The sequence below is a fragment of the Littorina saxatilis genome, linkage group LG7 (genome assembly GCF_037325665.1).
Source record: "Littorina saxatilis isolate snail1 linkage group LG7, US_GU_Lsax_2.0, whole genome shotgun sequence".
Classification (NCBI taxonomy): domain Eukaryota; kingdom Metazoa; phylum Mollusca; class Gastropoda; order Littorinimorpha; family Littorinidae; genus Littorina; species Littorina saxatilis.
Window position 1 is genome coordinate 1,888,192 of NC_090251.1, and position 20,008 is coordinate 1,908,199.

The 20,008-nt window shown below is 40.3% G+C and overlaps 1 protein-coding gene and 1 long non-coding RNA gene across 2 annotated transcripts in view; one reads left to right on the forward strand and one right to left on the reverse strand.

The window, feature by feature from the left end:
• Positions 1–6,930, reverse strand: part of LOC138970439 (atrial natriuretic peptide receptor 2-like) — a 7,507-nt gene extending 577 nt beyond the window's left edge. The window contains exons 1-4 of the mRNA XM_070342898.1: positions 6,343–6,930; positions 4,275–4,373; positions 1,080–1,171; positions 1–528 (exon numbers count right to left, since the gene is read on the reverse strand). The exon at positions 1–528 is cut by the window's left edge and continues 577 nt beyond it. Coding sequence (XP_070198999.1) covers positions 412–528; positions 1,080–1,171; positions 4,275–4,373; positions 6,343–6,451 — 417 coding nt within the window. The 5' untranslated portion in view covers positions 6,452–6,930 and the 3' untranslated portion in view covers positions 1–411. The remainder of the gene's footprint in view (positions 529–1,079; positions 1,172–4,274; positions 4,374–6,342) is intronic.
• Positions 6,931–10,233: 3,303 nt separating this feature from the next.
• LOC138970440 (uncharacterized) lies at positions 10,234–13,670 on the forward strand. Its single transcript, XR_011456941.1, has 3 exons — positions 10,234–10,317; positions 11,331–11,406; positions 13,515–13,670. It is a non-coding gene; the product is annotated as an uncharacterized lncRNA (long non-coding RNA).
• The last annotated feature ends 6,338 nt before the right edge of the window (positions 13,671–20,008 follow it).

Sequence of the window (20,008 nt, forward strand, 5' to 3'; positions counted from 1 at the left end):
GGACTTGTGATCGGAAGGTCGCAGGTTTGAATTCGGGCCGGGACGAACACGGGTCAGCTTTATGTGCAGACCCAGAGACAGAAGCCATGTCCCACCCCCGTGTCACCACAATGACACGCAAAAGACCTCGGTCATTTCTGCCATAGGTGCAGATGGCTGATACCACCTAAACACGCATACACATGTGTCAGTTTCATGGTTTTGACTGTGTGTCAGTTTCATTGTTTTGACTGTGTGTCAGTTTCATGGTTTTGACTGTGTGTCAGTTTCATGGTTTTGACTGTGTGTCAGTTTCATTGTTTTGACTGTGTGTCAGTTTCATGGTTTTGACTGTGTGTCAGTTTCATTGTTTTGACTGTTTGTCAGTTTCATTGTTTTGACTGTCAGTTTCTTTGTTCTATCCAACACGTTTCACGCACAACTGTCGCCATGGTGTCGGTATTTGACGTCACAGGAGCTGTGTAAATGGTTGCTATGGTAACCGCTCTCCTCCCCGATCAGCCAATAGGTGTCCTGTACCCCCTTGCCCTGCAGACAAATGGCAGACATCGTGATAAAGGTGAAGGACAATGAAACAGACAAATATGACAAGTACCATGTCAAAGCTGAATGAAAATATAAAAGACACATGATAGACATGTGCGGATGACACAAATAAAGACATCATACGTGATTTGCATTGTTGGACAAATGATGGCATTTTACAGACATCGACAGTGCCATTGTTCTGTGAGACGGCGTATCCAACACCACGCGCATCATGTGTTTGACGGAATGAAATTCGATCCGAGAAAACTTGTCAGACAGACACAGACATATAGAAAAACAGAGCTACATACCGACACCTGCACCGACACACACTCACACACACACACACACACACACACACACACACACACACACACACACACACACACACACACACACACACACACACACACACACACACACACACACACACACCCCACCCCACGCAGATAACCATAGACACACCTACCCATACCCCCTCCCCCACACACGCACCCCCCTACCCCCTCTGTCCCCACCTACCCCCCCCCTCCACACACACACACACTTACCTTCATCTCCACAGGCCCACGGTATTGTGTGATAAAGTTGCCCGATCCGTCCAGAATGCGTTTGGCCGTCTCGCTCAGGTGGATCTTCAGCACTGCACGGGGGGTAGGGGGAGGTGGAGAGAGAGAAGCAATGAATGTAACAACAGCTTGTGCGTTTTGCAGAAACAAAAATGAAATAGAAGGAAAAAAACATCATAACAACAAGGCCTAGATCTAGTGTAGGAGAGAGAGGGGTTTCCAACATGTGACTAGGGTTCTGCGGCCTGGATCTAGTGTAGGAGAGAGAGGGGTTTCCAACATGTGACTAGGGTTCTGGGGCCTGGATCTAGTGTAGGAGAGAGAGGGGTTTCCAACATGAGACTAGGGTTCTGGGGCCTGGATCTAGTGTACGAGAGAGAGGGATTTCCAACATGAGACTAGGGTTCTGGGGCCTGGATCTAGTGTAGGAGAGAGAGGGGTTTCCAACATGAGACTAGGGTTCTGGGGCCTGGATCTAGTGTAGGAGAGAGAGGGGTTTCCAACATGAGACTAGGGTTCTGGGGCCTGGATCTAGTGTAGGAGAGAGAGGGGTTTCCAACATGAGACTAGGGTTCTGGGGCCTGGATCTAGTGTAGGAGAGAGAGGGGTTTCCAACATGAGACTAGGGTTCTGGGGCCTGGATCTAGTGTAGGAGAGAGAGGGGTTTCCAACATGAGACTAGGGTTCTGGGGCCTGGATCTAGTGTAGGAGAGAGAGGGGTTTCCAACATGAGACTAGGGTTCTGGGGCCTGGATCTAGTGTACGAGAGAGAGGGGTTTCCAACATGAGAGTAGGGTTCTGGGGCCTGGATCTAGTGTAGGAGAGAAAGGGGTTTCCAACATGAGACTAGGGTTATGGGGCCTGGATCTAGTGTAGGAGAGAGAGGGGTTTCCAACATGAGACAAGGGTTCTGGGGCCTGGATCTAGTGTAGGAGAGAGAGGGGTTTCCAACATGAGACTAGGGTTCTGGGGCCTGGATCTGGTGTAGGAGAGAGAGAGGTTTCCAACATGAGACTAGGGTTCTGGGGCCTGGATCTAGTGTAGGAGAGAGAGGGGTTTCCAACATGAGACTAGGGTTCTGGGGCCTGGATCTAGTGTAGGAGAGAGAGGGGTTTCCAACATGAGACTAGGGTTCTGGGGCCTGGATCTAGTGTAGGAGAGAGAGGGGTTTCCAACATGAGACTAGGGTTCTGGGGCCTGGATCTAGTGTAGGAGAGAGAGGGGTTTCCAACATGAGACTAGGGTTCTGGGGCCTGGATCTAGTGTAGGAGAGAGAGGGGTTTCCAACATGAGACTCGGGTTCTGGGGCCTGGATCTAGTGTAGGAGAGAGAGGGGTTTCCAACATGAGACTAGGGTTCTGGGGCCTGGATCTAGTGTAGGAGAGAGAGGGGTTTCCAACATGAGACTCGGGTTCTGGGGCCTGGATCTAGTGTAGGAGAGAGAGGGGTTTCCAACATGAGACTCGGGTTCTGCGGCCTGGATCTAGTGTAGGAGAGAGAGGGGTTTCCAACATGAGACTAGGGTTCTGGGGCCTGGATCTAGTGTAGGAGAGAGAGGGGTTTCCAACATGAGACTAGGGTTCTGCGGCCTGGATCTAGTGTAGGAGAGAGAGGGGTTTCCAACATGAGACTAGGGTTCTGCGGCCTGGATCTAGTGTAGGAGAGAGAGGGGTTTCCAACATGAGACTAGGGTTCTGGGGCCTGGATCTAGTGTAGGAGAGAGAGGGGTTTCCAACATGAGACTAGGGTTCTGCGGCCTTGCATGTGAAAGGGGCACACTAGGTCTAGATCGCTTCTTGAGAAAAAAGGTACATTTGCCGGGTGAGTTGGGGGGGGGGGGCGGTCTTGCGGAACCCAGGAACCTCCTCTAGATCTAGCCCTGACAATGACAACAACAAAAAACATCATTATACAAATAACACCAGTCTTTTGAATTCAACCACCTGTTGCAAGTGTGTGGTGGAAAGAAAAGGAACGGCGTGTGACGTGAAACAAATGACTGTCCTAGAATCAGCACAACAAGGAACGGCGTGTGACGTGAAACAAATGGATGTCCTAGAATCAGCACAACAAGGAACGGCGTGTGACGTGAAACAAATGACTGTCCTAGAATCAGCACAACAAGGAACGGCGTGTGACGTGAAACAAATGAATGTCCTAGAATCAGCACAACAAGGAACGGCGTGTGACGTGAAACAAATGACTGTCCTAGAATCAGCACAACAAGGAACGGCGTGTGACGTGAAACAAATGACTGTCCTAGAATCAGCACAACAAGGAACGGCGTGTGACGTGAAACAAATGACTGTCCTAGAATCAGCACAACAAGGAACGGCGTGTGACGTGAAACAAATGACTGTCCTAGAATCAGCACAACAAGGACCGACGTGTGACGTGAAACAAATGGATGTCCTAGAGTCAGCACAACAAGGAACGGCGTGTGACGTGAAACAAATGAATGTCCTAGAATCAGCACAACAAGGAACGACGTGTGACGTGAAACAAATGGATGTCCTAGAGTCAGCACAACAAGGAACGACGTGTGACGTGAAACAAATGAATGTCCTAGAGTCAGCACAACAAGGAACTGCGTGTGACGTGAAACAAATGAATGTCCTAGAGTCAGCACAACAAGGAACGGCGTGTGACGTGAAACAAATGAATGTCCTAGAATCAGCACAACAAGGAACGGCGTGTGACGTGAAACAAATGAATGTCCTAGAATCAGCACAACAAGGAACGGCGTGTGACGTGAAACAAATGACTGTCCTAGAATCAGCACAACAAGGACCGACGTGGTAGACAACCATACCTTCTTCAGCACGCGTGATTCAGCTCACATACACTGATACGCCTCATATTTCATAATACTTCAAGCAGGATATGTGGCAGTGTTAACGATGTTCTCGAACCAACAGTAGTGCGGGATCATTTTAACCCCCCCCCCCCCCCCCCCCCCCCCCCCTCTGCCAGAAACCCTTTCAGTGAAAGAACAAAGGTAAGCTACACTAGCTGCCTAGGCCTCAAATTATTATCATCGTCATCAGTCCCATGTCTAAGACAGTCTTTGGCGGGACCTGAGGGCAAAAGAGGCAAACACCCTTCTACAGGCGGTTGTGTTCGAGGCCGTCAACTTAGGGCCTACACCCACTGGCGAAAGAAGTAAGACCCACTCACGCTGTCCTGTAGACTCCATACGAGAAGCGGTGTTGACGGTGTCACCGAACAGACAGTAGCGCGGCATCTTTTTGCCCACCACGCCTGCACAGCACGGTCCTGGAATATAAAACACACAGCTTGCTTTATGAAGCCTCACACATTATGTATATGTCATGCCCAATTAAATGAATTGCAGAATTCGCGGAATCGGCAACAATTTTGCCCATTTCGCGCAATCTGCAAATCGGCATCGTTTTGCCGAAAATGCGAAAAGGTTTCTAAAAACTTGCCCATTTTGCCCAGAAGCCACATTTTGAGTGTCTCAAATGCTGTGGGGATCAACAGACGCAGACAGCTGGATGATAGAAAGGATAGATATTGCAATAATCGATACGCTCTGCCAAGTTATGGCTACAGGGGTATTTTTGTGTGCATTTGCGGAGTTATTTTTGACACAGATCAACACAATATAATCTATTAGAATAAGCAAAGAGAAGGTCGTGAACCCATTTCCTGTAATAAGTGAACGTTGTCTACGATTATTTCCAATCTTCTTTTTAGGTTGCAGTTCTCTACGTCTACGACCGGGAAGGCCTGGACGCTCCACTAATGGCAGCCAAGTCTTGATGATAATGACATGATAACCATTGCTGACCTCACACATGTCTGGATTTAGGGGAGTTTCCTGGATTCCGCAAGCTTCCTTTAAATGTGCGTTATCATGCGTACCATCGAGGCTGTTATCGTATATTATTTTCCATACAGAATGAACACATGTACCTTTTATCCTCCAGGAGAGACCCCTCTACCCTCTACCTGGCCAGCCCCTGTTATCCAGGACTCATTTTGGAAGCCCCTTACACTCAAACACTCGGTCCGAAATGTGCCTGATAGTAAGGTCTGTTCACCTCACCTGTTGCAGACTTTCATCATTTTACGACAGTGATTATTCATGTTATGAATTGTTGAGATTGACCTCCATTCCAAGACTAGCTCCTTTTTATATTTAGTCAAGTTTTGACTAAATATTTTAACATCGAGGGGGAATCGAAACGAGGGTATGGTGTATGTGTGTGTCTGTGCGTGTGTGTGTGTGTGTGTGTGTGTGTGTGTGTGTAGAGCGATTCAGACTAAACTACTGGACCGATCTTTATGAAATTTGACATGAGAGTTCCTGGGTATGAAATCCCCGAACGTTTTTTTCATTTTTTTGATAAATGTCTTTGATGACGTCATATCCGGCTTTTCGTGAAAGTTGAGGCGGCACTGTCACGCCCTCATTTTTCAATCAAATGGGTTGAAATTTTGGTCAAGTAATCTTCGACGAAGCCCGGACTACGGTATTGCATTTCAGCTTGGTGGCTTAAAAATTAATTAATGACTTTGGTCATTAAAAATCGGAAAATTGTAAAAAAAAAATAAAATTTATAAAACGATCCGAATTTACGTTTATCTTATTCTCCATCATTTGCTGATTCCAAAAACATATAAATATGTTATATTCGGATTAAAAACAAGCTCTGAAAATTAAATATATAAAAATTATTATCAAAATTAAATTGTCCAAATCAATTTAAAAACACTTTCATCTTATTCCTTGTCGGTTCCTGATTCCAAAAACATATAGATATGATATGTTTAGATTAAAAACACGCTCAGAAAGTTAAAACAAAGAGAGGTACAGAAAAGCGTGTTATCCTTCTTAGCGCAACTACTACCCCGCTCTTCTTGTCAATTTCACTGCCTTTGCCATGAGCGGTGGACTGACGATGCTAGGAGTATACGGTCTTGCTGAAAAATGGCATTGCGTTCAGTTTCATTCTGTGAGTTCGACAGCTACTTGACTAAATATTGTATTTTCGCCTTACGCGACTTGTTTTATATTTAGACGATATACGACACTGTTTTCAAGCACACTGTAACGTTTCTCCCGGGCTGTGTCAGATGGTGAAAAACTGTGCTAAGTTCACACAACATGAAGAAGAGTATTAAGAGCTCACCGGAGTGGATGCCGACCCGGGCTGTGTCAGATGTTGAAGGACTGTGCTAAGTTCACACAACATGAAGAAGAGTATTAAGAGCTCACCGGAGTGGGTGCCGACCCGGGCTGTGTCAGATGGTGAAGGACTGTCCCAGGTAGCAAAAGATCTGGAAATCATCTGCGTGACAGATGCCAGTTGCCACATAATGTACATATGTCAGAAATCGTATGGATACCACATGATTACAATTTGTCATTTCTCACATGATCTGACCATGACCAGCGGCATATCATAGCCAGCTGGATTCTTGGTGGCGCGGTCAGCTACTCTATTTTTTAAAGCTGAATTATTTTAAAGCTTTTGTTTGTGAACAATTATGGTATTTATTTTGCAAATTATTGTATATTAATTACAAAAATGACAATTAAAAAATCTGAAATTGGGACAAAGTATGGTATGCCATTTTTGTGGTTGAGTGCGTCTAAACCCTCCAAATAAGGTTTTGAGTGTGTGTAAAAAAAAAATATAAAAAAAAAGTTTTTTTCGCAATTTGTTTGTGTCATTTAATGTTATTTTGCAAAAAAATGTATGTGATACTTTTTGCAGCCAGCCAAAGTTTGCTGTCTGAGTTTGACTATATTTGACTATATTTTATAAAGTGAGCGTCCCCAGCCACCATGATCCTGCATGCGGGTTTTTTTCCTTTTTCATGCTGGAATGCGTGACACCTTCGCTATTCACGCCTTACATTTCGCCAACTTTTACGCAGATTGTCGCAGTCGAAACGATTTCACCACGCTTATTTGAAAAGGTGATTGCAATCTTTGTTTTCCTAATTTAATACCGTGCATTTATGTTTGTTCTTTATAAAAACACTTTTTTTATATTTATTTTTTTTTACATGTATTTAATTTTGACATTTTGACATAAAAATTAGTTATTCTTCTTGGTGACATTTTTTTTATTTAGAATTTTAATTGCATTAAAACCTTTATTCGGTTATTTTTAAAGTTATTTTCAGACAGTTTGGGTTCCAAGAGTACATTTTATTTTTAATCAAATATTTTCATTTTATGTATCGGATTTTTATTAAATTTTTATCATAAAATTTGTTCTCAGCCTTTTTATTTTTTTTATTTGATAAAATAAATCCAAAAACAAAGAGACTGCCAACCTTCAATAATTTTTTATTTTTTTTTTTGGTAGAAAAAAGTTGCTGAAGTTTTGTTTTTTGGTCAACTGAGAATTTACACTCATAATGTTTAAATCAGTGAGCCGTTTGATTTAAGGGAGACAATAACAACTGCCAAGAGCAATATCTTTCAGTTATTTCCCTTGTTAATTAATGATCTCACTTCCGGTTGGCGCTAACTTAGTATGCCACATGTTGTGGCGTTTTTCACCCTTTTATCTTCCTGCCTTGTATTTTGAGTTGCTTTTTGGATGTAAGGTAATCCTTGTCTTTCATTCTAAAATGAAGATTGATTGTCTGACGAAATACTAAGTGAATTAACTGATGGAACAATTTGATTTCGATTTTGATGACTGATGCAGTGATGGGAGGGGGGGACTGTCACTGTGTGTGACTGTGACTCACAGTCTCGATTTTATAAAAAATTTTTACCTAGAAGAACACTGTTCTATTCATCCAAGATTGTTTTTTTCTGAACGAGGTGTGAGTCAACTAACTTTTCCAAAAACATGATGTTGATTGATGTTGTGGTTTGATTTTTAGAATGGAAGTTGTAAACTAAACAGTAAAAGTGTAAAAATGCTCCGATGGGGAGGTTGCTAAATTACAACACATGTCTTACCCGTTCGCTTAAAATATAATCCAATCAGTTTGAAACATTGTTCACAAGTAGACGAGACTCTGCTTTTCATATTCATGATATTGATAGTGATTGAATAATATATTTTATTCGCGAGCTGATCTACATTACACACGATGACAAAATTCAACCAACCCGATTTTTTGTTGAAGTAAACAAATGTATGTAACCTGCGAATTAGATGGTAGTTTTTTACATTCTCATTTAACATTTATCAGCTTCCTGTCTCTTGGTAAACTTCTGGTTTCTAATCTACTGATTATACATTCCAATTTTGTTTTCATTGATGAACAAGTGTGGACTTTTTAAAGATTTGTTTCTGTCTTCATTTAAAAAAATGTCATCCATCAAATGTAAATTGCATCTTCATCAAGTGTTAACTATTTCTGTGATATTTTTTCAAGGTGGCGGTAATGAACAGCTTCGGTCAGTTCAAACATAATCTGAGCACAAACAGGACCTTGCGAGTTGCGTATTGAGCCGAGGTAAGAAACCATTCGTACCGCTCTGCCTCATAAATCAATAACAGTTCAACTTCAAGATTTCTCTCTCTCCCAACCTCAATTTTTTATTTTCTCTTTGGTGAGTCAGGTTGTGACTTTTGTTTACATGGCAGACTTTGTACCAACTTTCCCCCTACTTTGAAACAATTTTAGTCAGCGCCAAATCAAATCAAAAGTGCTACCCTTGTGATGTAAACTGCTAAACAGCGCAAACTGTCAAACTTGTTTTAAGCAACGATTCTTGTCAGACTTTGTAGGCCAGTGCAGCTATTGGAGCTACCTCCTAATGCGACAAAAGCAGTTTGGCTATAGTTTGACTCTATAGCTAACCAATCAGTAAGCGGCGATAAGAAAAGTCTGCGGAATTAATATCTTTTTTATTCCACGGCCAAGTCCAGCAGCTTTTGTAGTCGCTGCTAAGTCTTACCTTAATTGTTTCTAAATTATATTATACATTCCAATTTTGTTTTTGTTGTGAGTGTGACTTTGAGGCTTGTAAATGATGAATCATTGTGTTCCTAATTAATTTCAAGGATTTATTTTTCAGGAAGAAAGCTGAGATGGACAGTGACCTCAGCCCTCAACAGACAACATCGCCACAGATGCCGCTAACGCAGACTGTGGTTTCGCTACTGCGGCCAGGTGAAGATGTACAGGTATATCTCGATAGCAACAAATGCATCGTTAACAGCGACACATTTGTCAGGGTCTTTTTGTTTTATGAATTTAGCTTATTTTGTCTTTTATTCTTTTGTAGAACCTTTTTAAAGTAATAAAAGCAGATGTGTCAAATATATATATATTTTTGTTACTGGTTTAGGGAAACAAATGCATTGTTTTCAGCAAAGAGGAAAAACAGGGTGGTATGAAAACAGGGTGGTATGTTTATGATTGCTTTATTTTTGTATTTTCAAATTACCCTGGCATGTGTGTTTTTCATTGATGAACAAGTGTGGACTTTAAAAATAAAATTCTGTCTTCATTTAAAAAAAATGTCATCCATCAAATGTAAATTGCATCTTCATCAAATGTTAACTATTTCTGTGATATTTTTTCAAGGTGGCGGTAATGAACAGCTTCAATCAGGTCAAACATACTCTGAACTACAAACAAGACCTAGCTTATTGAGTCAAGTTCAGTAACCATTCATATCGCTCTGCCTCATAAATCAATAACTGTTCGACCTCAAGATTTCTCTCTCGCCCAACCTCAATTTTTTTATTTTCTCTTTGGTGAGTCAGGTTGTGACTTTTGTTCACATGGCAGACTTTGTACCAACTATCCCCCTACTTTAAAACTTTAGTCAGTGCCAAATCAAATCAAAAGTGCTACCCTTGTGTTGGAAACAGCGCAAACTGTCAAACTTGTTATAAGCGACGATTCTTGTCAGACTTTGAAGGTCAGTGCAGCTATTGGAGCTACCTCCTAATGCGACAAAAGCAGTTTGGTTATAGTTTGACTATAGCTAACCAATCAGTAAGCGGCTATAAGAAAAGTCTGCGGAATATCTTTTTTATTCCATAGCCAAGTCCAGCAGTTTTTGGAGTCGCTGCTAAGTCTTACCTTAATTGTTTCTAACTTGCTGGAGCCGTTCACATGGCTGACTTGCAATTGCATATATGTCTTCATCAAGCATTAACTATTTCTGTGATATCTTTTCAGGGTGGCAGTAATGAACAGCTTCGGTCACCGTCAGGTCAAACATACTCTGAACTACAAACAAGACCTTGCTTTTTGAGTTGAGGTAAGTAACCATTCATCGCTTTGCCTTATAAATCAATAACTGTTCAACTTCAACATTTCTCTCTCTCACCGGCCAACCTCATTTTTTTTCTTTTTTCTTTAGTGAGTCAGGTTTTGACTTAAGTTATGTTCACATGGTAGACTTTGTACCAACTTTCCCCCTACTTTGAAACAATTTTAGTCAGCGCCAAATCAAATCAAAATTGCTGCCCTTGTGAACAGCAAAAACGCTCAAACTTGTTTTAAGCGACGATTCTTGTCCGACTTTGAATACCAGTGCAGCTATCAGAGCTACCTCCTAAATGCAGTAAGAGCAGTTTGGCAATAGTTTTGCTATAGCTAACCAATCAGTAAGCGGCGATAAGAAAAGTCTGCGGAATATCTTTGTTATTCCACGGCCAAGTCCAGCAGTTTTTGGAGTCGCTGCTAAGTCTTACCTTAATTGTTTCTAAATTGCTGGAGCCGTTCACATGGCTGACTTTTTGCCGACAACCCAGGAGGTATTTTCAAACGACTTCGAGTCTGGGGAAAGTTGTTTGCTCGTCTGTCATGTGAACAGCACTTAAATGTTTTCAGATGATCTGAAAATCTAGGCAGGGATATAGTTTTGTGTCGGTGTGATTATTCATCAATTTATTTCAACTCCTTTCAGTGCAGTTTTTGAGTGACTGTCAGCTCGCTCCTACCCTTTTCACCTTTTTTTCTTTGTGTGTGTGTGAGAGTTATGCCCAGTAATTTGAGAAAACATAATGGACTAGTCTCTATGAACCTTAACTGTCAAATTCTCTCAAAGATTTTATTTATTTGAAAAAAAATATTCATCAAATGTAAAAGAATGTAGTGTCCCCCAGCCATACTCATACAAGTCATAGTAATAGGCTCAATTTTCTCAGTTTTATTATTGAGAGGATTTATTTTTAGTTCTGTAACCTGAATGGGTTTTTTTTGGTAAGAGTTTTTTGCAATTGCATATGTCTTCATCAAGCATTAATTATTTCTGTGATATCTTTTCAGGGTGGCAGTAATGAACAGCTTTGGTCAGGTCAAACATACTCTGAACTACAAACAAGACCTTGCTTTTTGAGTTGAGGTAAGTAACCATTCATCGCTTTGCCTTATAAATCAATAACTGTTCAACTTCAACATTTCTCTCTCTCACCGGCCAACCTCATTTTTTTTCTTTTTTCTTTGGCGAGTCAGGTTTTGACTTAAGTTATGTTCACATGGTAGACTTTGTACCAACTTTCCCCCTACTTTGAAACAATTTTAGTCAGCGCCAAATCAAATCAAAATTGCTGCCCTTGTGAACAGCAAAAACGCTCAAACTTATTTTAAGCGACGATTCTTGTCCGACTTTGAATACCAGTGCAGCTATCAGAGCTACCTCCTAAATGCAGTAAGAGCAGTTTGGCGATAGTTTTGCTATAGCTAACCAATCAGTAAGCGGCGATAAGAAAAGTCTGCGGAATATCTTTGTTATTCCACGGCCAAGTCCAGCAGTTTTTGGAGTCGCTGCTAAGTCTTACCTTGATTGTTTCTAAATTGCTGGAGCCGTTCACATGGCTGACTTTTTGCCGACAACCCAGGAGGTATTTTCAAACGACTTCGAGTCAGGGGAAAGTTGTTTGCTCGTCTGTCATGTGAACAGCACTTAAATGTTTTCAGATGATCTGAAAATCTAGGCAGGGATATAGTTTTGTGTCGGTGTGATTATTCATCAATTTATTTCAACTCCTTTCAGTGCAGTTTTTGAGTGACTGTCAGCTCGCTCCTACCCTTTTCACCTTTTTTTCTTTGTGTGTGTGTGTGAGAGTTATGCCCATTAATTTGAGAAAACATAAAGGACCAGTCTCTATGAACCTTAACTGTCAAATTCTCTCAAAGATTTTATTTATTTAAAACAAAAATATTCATCAAATGTAAAAGAATGTAGTGTCCCCCAGCCATACTCATACAAGTCATAGTAATAGGCTCAATTTTCTCAGTTTTATTATTGAGAGGATTTATTTTTAGTTCTGTAACGTGAATGGGTTTTTTTTGGTAAGAGTTTTTTGCAATTGCATATGTCTTCATCAAGCATTAATTATTTCTGTGATATCTTTTCAGGGTGGCAGTAATGAACAGCTTTGGTCAGGTCAAACATACTCTGAACTACAAACAAGACCTTGCTTTTTGAGTCGAGGTAAGTAACCATTCATCGCTTTGCCTTATAAATCAATAACTGTTCAACTTCAACATTTCTCTCTCTCACCGGCCAACATCATTTTTTTTCTTATTTCTTGGCAAGTCAGGTTTTGACTTAAGTTATGTTCACATGGTAGACTTTGTACCAACTTTCCCTCTACTTTGAAACAATTTTAGTCAGCGCCAAATCAGATCAAAATTGCTGCCCTTGTGAACAGCAAAAACGCTCAAACTTGTTTTAAGCGACGATTCTTGTCCGACTTTGAATACCAGTGCAGCTACCATCAGAGCTACCTCCTAAATTCAGTAAGAGCAGTTTGGCGATAGTTTTGCTATAGCTAACCAATCAGTAAGCGGCGATAAGAAAAGTCTGCGGAATATCTTTGTTATTCCACGGCCAAGTCCAGCAGTTTTTGGAGTCGCTGCTAAGTCTTACATTGATTGTTTCTAAATTGCTGGAGCCGTTCACATGGCTGACTTTTTGCCGACAACCCAGGAGGTATTTTCAAACGACTTCGAGTCAGGGGATAGTTGTTTGCTCGTCTGTCATGTGAACAGCACTTAAATGTTTTCAGATGATCTGAAAATCTAGGCAGGGATATAGTTTTGTGTCGGTGTGATTATTCATCAATTTATTTCAACTCCTTTCAGTGCAGTTTTTGAGTGACTGTCAGCTCGCTCCTACCCTTTTCACCTTTTTTTCTTTGTGTGTGTGTGAGAGTTATGCCCAGTAATTTGAGAAAACATAATGGACCGGTCTCTATGAACCTTAACTGTCAAATTCCCTCAAAGATTTTATTTATTTAAAAAAAAAATATTCATCAAATGTAAAAGAATGTAGTGTCCCCCAGCCATACTCATACAAGTCATAGTAATAGGCTCAATTTTCTCAGTTTTATTATTGAGAGGATTTTTTTTAGTTCTGTAACCTGAATGATTTTTTTTTTGGTAAGAGTTTTTTGCAATTGCATATGTCTTCATCAAGCATTAATTATTTCTGTGATATCTTTTCAGGGTGGCAGTAATGAACAGCTTTGGTCAGGTCAAACATACTCTGAACTACAAACAAGACCTTGCTTTTTGAGTTGAGGTAAGTAACCATTCATCGCTTTGCCTTATAAATCAATAACTGTTCAACTTCAACATTTCTCTCTCTCACCGGCCAACCTCATTTTTATATTTAGTCAAGTTTTGACTAAATATTTTAACATCGAGGGGGAATCGAAACGAGGGTCGTGGTGTATGTGCGTGTGTCTGTGTGTCTGTGTGTCTGTGTGTGTGTGTGTGTGTAGAGCGATTCAGACTAAACTACTGGACCGATCTTTATGAAATTTGACATGAGAGTTCCTGGGTATGAAATCCCCGAACATTTTTTTCATTTTTTTGATAAATGTCTTTGATGACGTCATATCCGGCTTTTCGTGAAAGTTGAGGCGGCACTGTCACGCCCTCATTTTTCAACCAAATTGGTTGAAATTTTGGTCAAGTAATCTTCGACAAAGCCCGGACTTCGGTATTGCATTTCAGCTTGGTGGCTTAAAAATTAATTAATGACTTTGGTCATTAAAAATCTGAAAATTGTAAAAAAAAATAAAAATTCATAAAACGATCCAAATTTACGTTTATCTTATTTTCCATCATTTGCTGATTCCAAAACCATATAAATATGTTATATTTGGATTAAAAACAAGTTCTGAAAATTAAATATATAAAAATTATTATCAAAATTAAATTGTCCAAATCAATTTAAAAACACTTTCATCTTATTCCTTGTCGGTTCCTGATTCCAAAAACATATAGATATGATATGTTTGGATTAAAAACACGCTCAGAAAGTTAAAACAAAGAGAGGTACAGAAAAACGTGCTATCCTTCTTAGCGCAACTACTACCCCGCTCTTCTTCTCAATTTCACTGCCTTTGCCATGAGCGGTGGACTGACGATGCTACGAGTATACGCTCTTGCTGAAAAATGGCATTGCGTTCTGTGAGTTCGACAGCTACTTGACTAAATATTGTATTTTCGCCTTACGCGACTTGTTTTTCTTTTTTCTTTGGCGAGTCAGGTTTTGACTTAAGTTATGTTCACATGGTAGACTTTGTACCAACTTTCCCCCTACTTTGAAACAATTTTAGTCAGCGCCAAATCAAATCAAAATTGCTGCCCTTGTGAACAGCAAAAACGCTGAAACTTATTTTAAGCGACGATTCTTGTCCGACTTTGAATACCAGTGCAGCTATCAGAGCTACCTCCTAAATGCAGTAAGAGCAGTTTGGCGATAGTTTTGCTATAGCTAACCAATCAGTAAGCGGCGATAAGAAAAGTCTGTGGAATATCTTTGTTATTCCACGGCCAAGTCCAGCAGTTTTTGGAGTCGCTGCTAAGTCTTACCTTGATTTTTTCTAAATTGCTGGAGCCGTTCACATGGCTGACTTTTTGCCGACAACCCAGGAGGTATTTTCAAACGACTTCGAGTCAGGGGAAAGTTGTTTGCTCGTCTGTCATGTGAACAGCACTTAAATGTTTTCAGATGATCTGAAAATCTAGGCAGGGATATAGTTTTGTGTCGGTGTGATTATTCATCAATTTATTTCAACTCCTTTCAGTGCAGTTTTTGAGTGACTGTCAGCTCGCTCCTACCCTTTTAACCTTTTTATATTTAGTCAAGTTTTGACTAAATATTTTAACATCGAGGGGGAATCGAAACGAGGGTCGTGGTGTATGTGCGTATGTGTGTGCGTGCGTGCGTGCGTGTGTGTGTGTGTGTGTGTAGAGCGATTCAGACTAAACTACTGGACCGATCTTTATGAAATTTGACATGAGAGTTCCTGGGTATGAAATCCCCGAACATTTTTTTCATTTTTTTGATAAATGTCTTTGATGACGTCATATCCGGCTTTTCGTGAAAGTTGAGGCGGCACTGTCACGCCCTCATTTTTCAACCAAATTGGTTGAAATTTTGGTCAAGTAATCTTCGACGAAGCCCGGGGTTCGGTATTGCATTTCAGCTTGGTGGCTTAAAAATTAATGAATGACTTTGGTCATTAAAAATCTGAAAATTGTAAAAAAAAATAAAAATTTATAAAACGATCCAAATTTACGTTTATCTTATTTTCCATCATTTGCTGATTCCAAAACCATATAAATATGTTATATTTGGATTAAAAACAAGCTCTGAAAATTAAATATATAAAAATTATTATCAAAATTAAATTGTCCAAATCAAGTTAAAAACACTTTCATCTTATTCCTTGTCGGTTCCTGATTCCAAAAACATATAGATATGATATGTTTGGATTAAAAACACGCTCAGAAAGTTAAAACAAAGAGAGGTACAGAAAAGCGTGCTATCCTTCTTAGCGCAACTACTACCCCGCTCTTCTTCTCAATTTCACTGCCTTTGCCATGAGCGGTGGACTGACGATGCTACGAGTATACGCTCTTGCTGAAAAATGGCAGCTACTTGACTAAATATTGTATTTTCGCCTTACGCGACTTGTTTTTCTTTGTGTGTGTGTGTGAGAGTTATGCCTGCAGCGGCGTTTGGAGCATGTTCTGTAGAATGAGCATAACTTTCCTGAAAGACAAGCTAGAACGCTAAAATTTTCTGTGCAAATCATGCAGAGGCTACTTGTGTGTGTAAATAAATTTTATGAAGATTGCTTTTTTTTGGTTCAATTTATGACGTTTTGTTTGGGTACTCTTTTTTTTGGGTCACCCTGTAGTAATGTATCCCACGAACTCCATCCTGACTTCTACTTGAGAAATGTTCTTCCCGCTAAAAAGAAAAGTGATCTTTCTCTGCAGGTACAATATAGTGTCTACAATACAAAGATGGTTTGCAGTGGAGGTTGACGTTACAAAGTCCAATGCACACATCACTGAATTGAAGACAAAGTTCGTCCCCAAAAGGCGGAGCAGCAGGGAAGTTTTCTACAAGCCAGAATCCCCAAGTCTATCTAATCCCACGGTCTATACATCTGGTCCCCACAATGCCCTCCATCTACCAAGGAAATTGTTTTACAGCAACAGTCACAATAATTGAAGGTGCACCTTTATGTCTGCTAATTTGAGTTTATTTTTTGCAAAGAATTACAAGTGAAATCACATGTATATATACATGTAACTCCTATTATCCCAATAACTACACGTAACTATACTGAGACTAGAAATTAAAATGAGGAAAAATATTAGTACTGTAAACTGCCTTTTAAGTGTCCATCCGCTTTATGCACAGATTTTGCCCAAAGTATGGGGTGGGGGGGGGGGGGGGGGCGTTTACTAGGTACTGTGCCAGTGCAGGATCCGTTCCTCGTTAGAAATGGTGATATTTGGTATCTTGGTGTGAACATTTTAATAGGAGATGTATCTGTGCACAATTAGTCACCCTGTAAGTATCTTTCGCCTGATATGCAAGTACGTGTCTAAACAGAAGAAAAAACACTAAAAACCTAACAAAAAATTATTTTACTGAGAGTGAATGTACACACATCCTGAAAACCACAAAGTGAATAGTCAGTCAGTCAGTCATTGATACTGATCTAATCCATCGATGTGTCGAAGAAAGGTGTAAGCTTTTTTTTAGAGAGCTAAAATGTTTCAGAGGGAAATGGTGTAACCAAACACTGGTCGTTTCACATGCTCCCTTATATCACTAAAAGCAGACCTCTTCAACTTCAGAAGACGCTCTCTCATCTTCATCTTCTTTTCACAGGGCTATCCAGATATTCCAGTGACCAGAGTATTAAATAAACATTATAGTTGTCTTTCAGCATTCCCTAGAATGACAATGTCACTACAGGGTGCAGAACTGTGCACATCATTTAAAAATAATTTAAAAAAAACACGAAAGAAACAACGACACTGATCCAAATGTTGGATGATGGGCGTTAACTAGGTACTGAGGGCGCACATAAAAACAAGTCGCGAAAGGCGAAATAACAACATTTAGTCAAGCTGTCGAACTCACAGAATGAAACTGAACGCACTGCATTTTTTCACCAAGACCGCATACTCGTAGTTTCGTCAGTCCACCGCTCGTGGCAAAGGCAGTGAAATCGACAAGCCAGAATAGTGCGGTAATGGTCGCGCTGAGTAGGATAACACGCTTTTGTGTATCTCTATTCTTTTTAGCGTACTGACTTTGTTTTTAATACAAACATATCATATGTAAATGTTTTTGGAATCAGGGACCGACAAGGAATAAGATGAAATTGTTTCTAAATCGATTTCGGACAATTAATTTTAATCATAATTGTGACCCTCCACCACGAAATGAGTCGCATGTCACCTTTGCATGATTTTCATATTTTTACATTTTTCTAAAGAGTTTTTTATGCTCTATCCAGTGGTGAAAACCGTTTTAGAAAAAAGCGAAAACTGTTTAAGTTATAAGCCGGTGACCAAGGTGACCCTCACACTATTACCAGACACTCCCCGGACTTATATTAAGCCCAGCGCAGAACCGCGCGAGGTGACATGCGACTCATTTCGTGGTGGAGGCTCACAATTTTCATATTTTTAATTTTCAGACCTTGTTTGTAATCCAAATATAGCTTATGTATATGTTTTTGGAATCAGAAAACAACAATAACAATAACAATAACAGCACTTTATTGTCCATTAAAATATTACATAAAAATGGAAATTTTTCTTCGGCACACCCTGTCTGCCTGTAAACGATTATAACAACAATTGTATAGGACGACACACATAAAACATAAAACATAAAAGGGATACAATCAAATATGATATTGCACTATGTAAATTTACCCTCTCATATCACAGGAGTTGGGTTTCACAGCCGAGTAATCACATTACAAATATTTCCCACACACCTTCACATGTACACATTGTTTGTTTTTTCCCAGCCGACCAGCCTCTACGTGATGCGAGAAGAATTTAAAATGGTGACTGCAGAAGGCAGGAATGACTTTTTAAACTGGTTTTTGCGTGCCAAAGGGACCTTATAACGTTTACCTGAAGGGAGAATTTCGAAACAGGGGTTGAGAGGATGGATCGGATCACGGACAATTTTGAGAGCTTTCCGCTTAATGGCAGCTTCGTAGAGACTGGTCAGCTGTCGTTGGGGTTGCCCAACAAGCTTGCTAGCCGTCGCAACAATGCGGTGGAGTTTAGCTTTGTTTTTAACATTTGTGGTACCATACCATGTCACAATGTTAAAAGTCAGTATGAATAATGACGACGAATAAGATGAAATTGTTTTTGGATCGTTTAAAAAAAAAATTTTTATTGACAAGTTTCCGATTTTTAATGACCAAATTCATTAATTAAATTTTAAGCCACCAAGCTGAAATGCAATACCAAAGTCCAGCCTTTGTCGAAGATTGCTTTGCCAAAATTTCAATCAATTTGATTGAAAAATGAGGGTGTGACAGTCCGCCTCAACTTTTACAAAAAAACGGATATGACGTCATCAAAGACATTTATCGAGAAAAAAAACGGAAAAAAACGTCCGGGGATATCATTCCCAGGAACTCTCATGTAAATTGTATAAAGATCGGTCCAGTAGTTTACTCTGAATCGCTCGCACACACACACACACACACACACACACACACACACACACACACACACACACACACACACACACACACACGCACGCACGCGCATACACACACGCACACACACACGCACGCACGCGCACACACACACACACACGCACACACACACACACAATACACACACACACACACACACACACACACACACACACACACACACACACACACACACACACACAATACACTGGTATTGTTGAGTTCAAGGCAAAGAGACATTGATCAGCACTAAACATGCTCAGACTGGTAGGTATATTTCACAATGGAAGCTAAATAAGCTGATAATAAAACATAAAGATATATAAAATTCTGCGCATACAAAATGTGCTCCGTCGTTAACTGTTTCATAAGGTTTTGGCGCTGTCAAGCAAAGTCAATTATTTTGGAACGTTCATTCAAACTCATGGCCTAGTCTCGCTTGGCCGCCTATACGGACGGACACTGCTCGTTACTTAAGACTTATTGTTGACTCAGGTCAGTCCCAGACTATCTTTTAAAAATGACATCTCGCCTTAATGTAATGGAACATAGTTTCTAAGTAAGATGTACACAACAATACGTCACGCTCATAGGATAATTGCCGATGTCATGTTTTGAGAAAAACGCAAAACACTTTATTCGGTTTCTGAACAATCTGCCCATCTCATTAAATTTTTAGTTATAAGTTGCAAACTGCCTATCTCGAGCGGTGACAGCTGGATAAACGTGAGATAAAGAGCTGACAGCAACATTTTCAATCAGCAAAACTGTATAACAACACACAAAGAGCGTTTGCATACATTCAAAAATTCTCAAAACAAGTCTTCCTGTATCACACAGAAAAAGAGCCTAACTCAAGAAACGAGATCGGCAGTTTTGCTTACGTTACCGTGGCAATGGTTTCCGGTGGTCTGAGAGTTTGTAATCTCTAACACATAATAGATACTC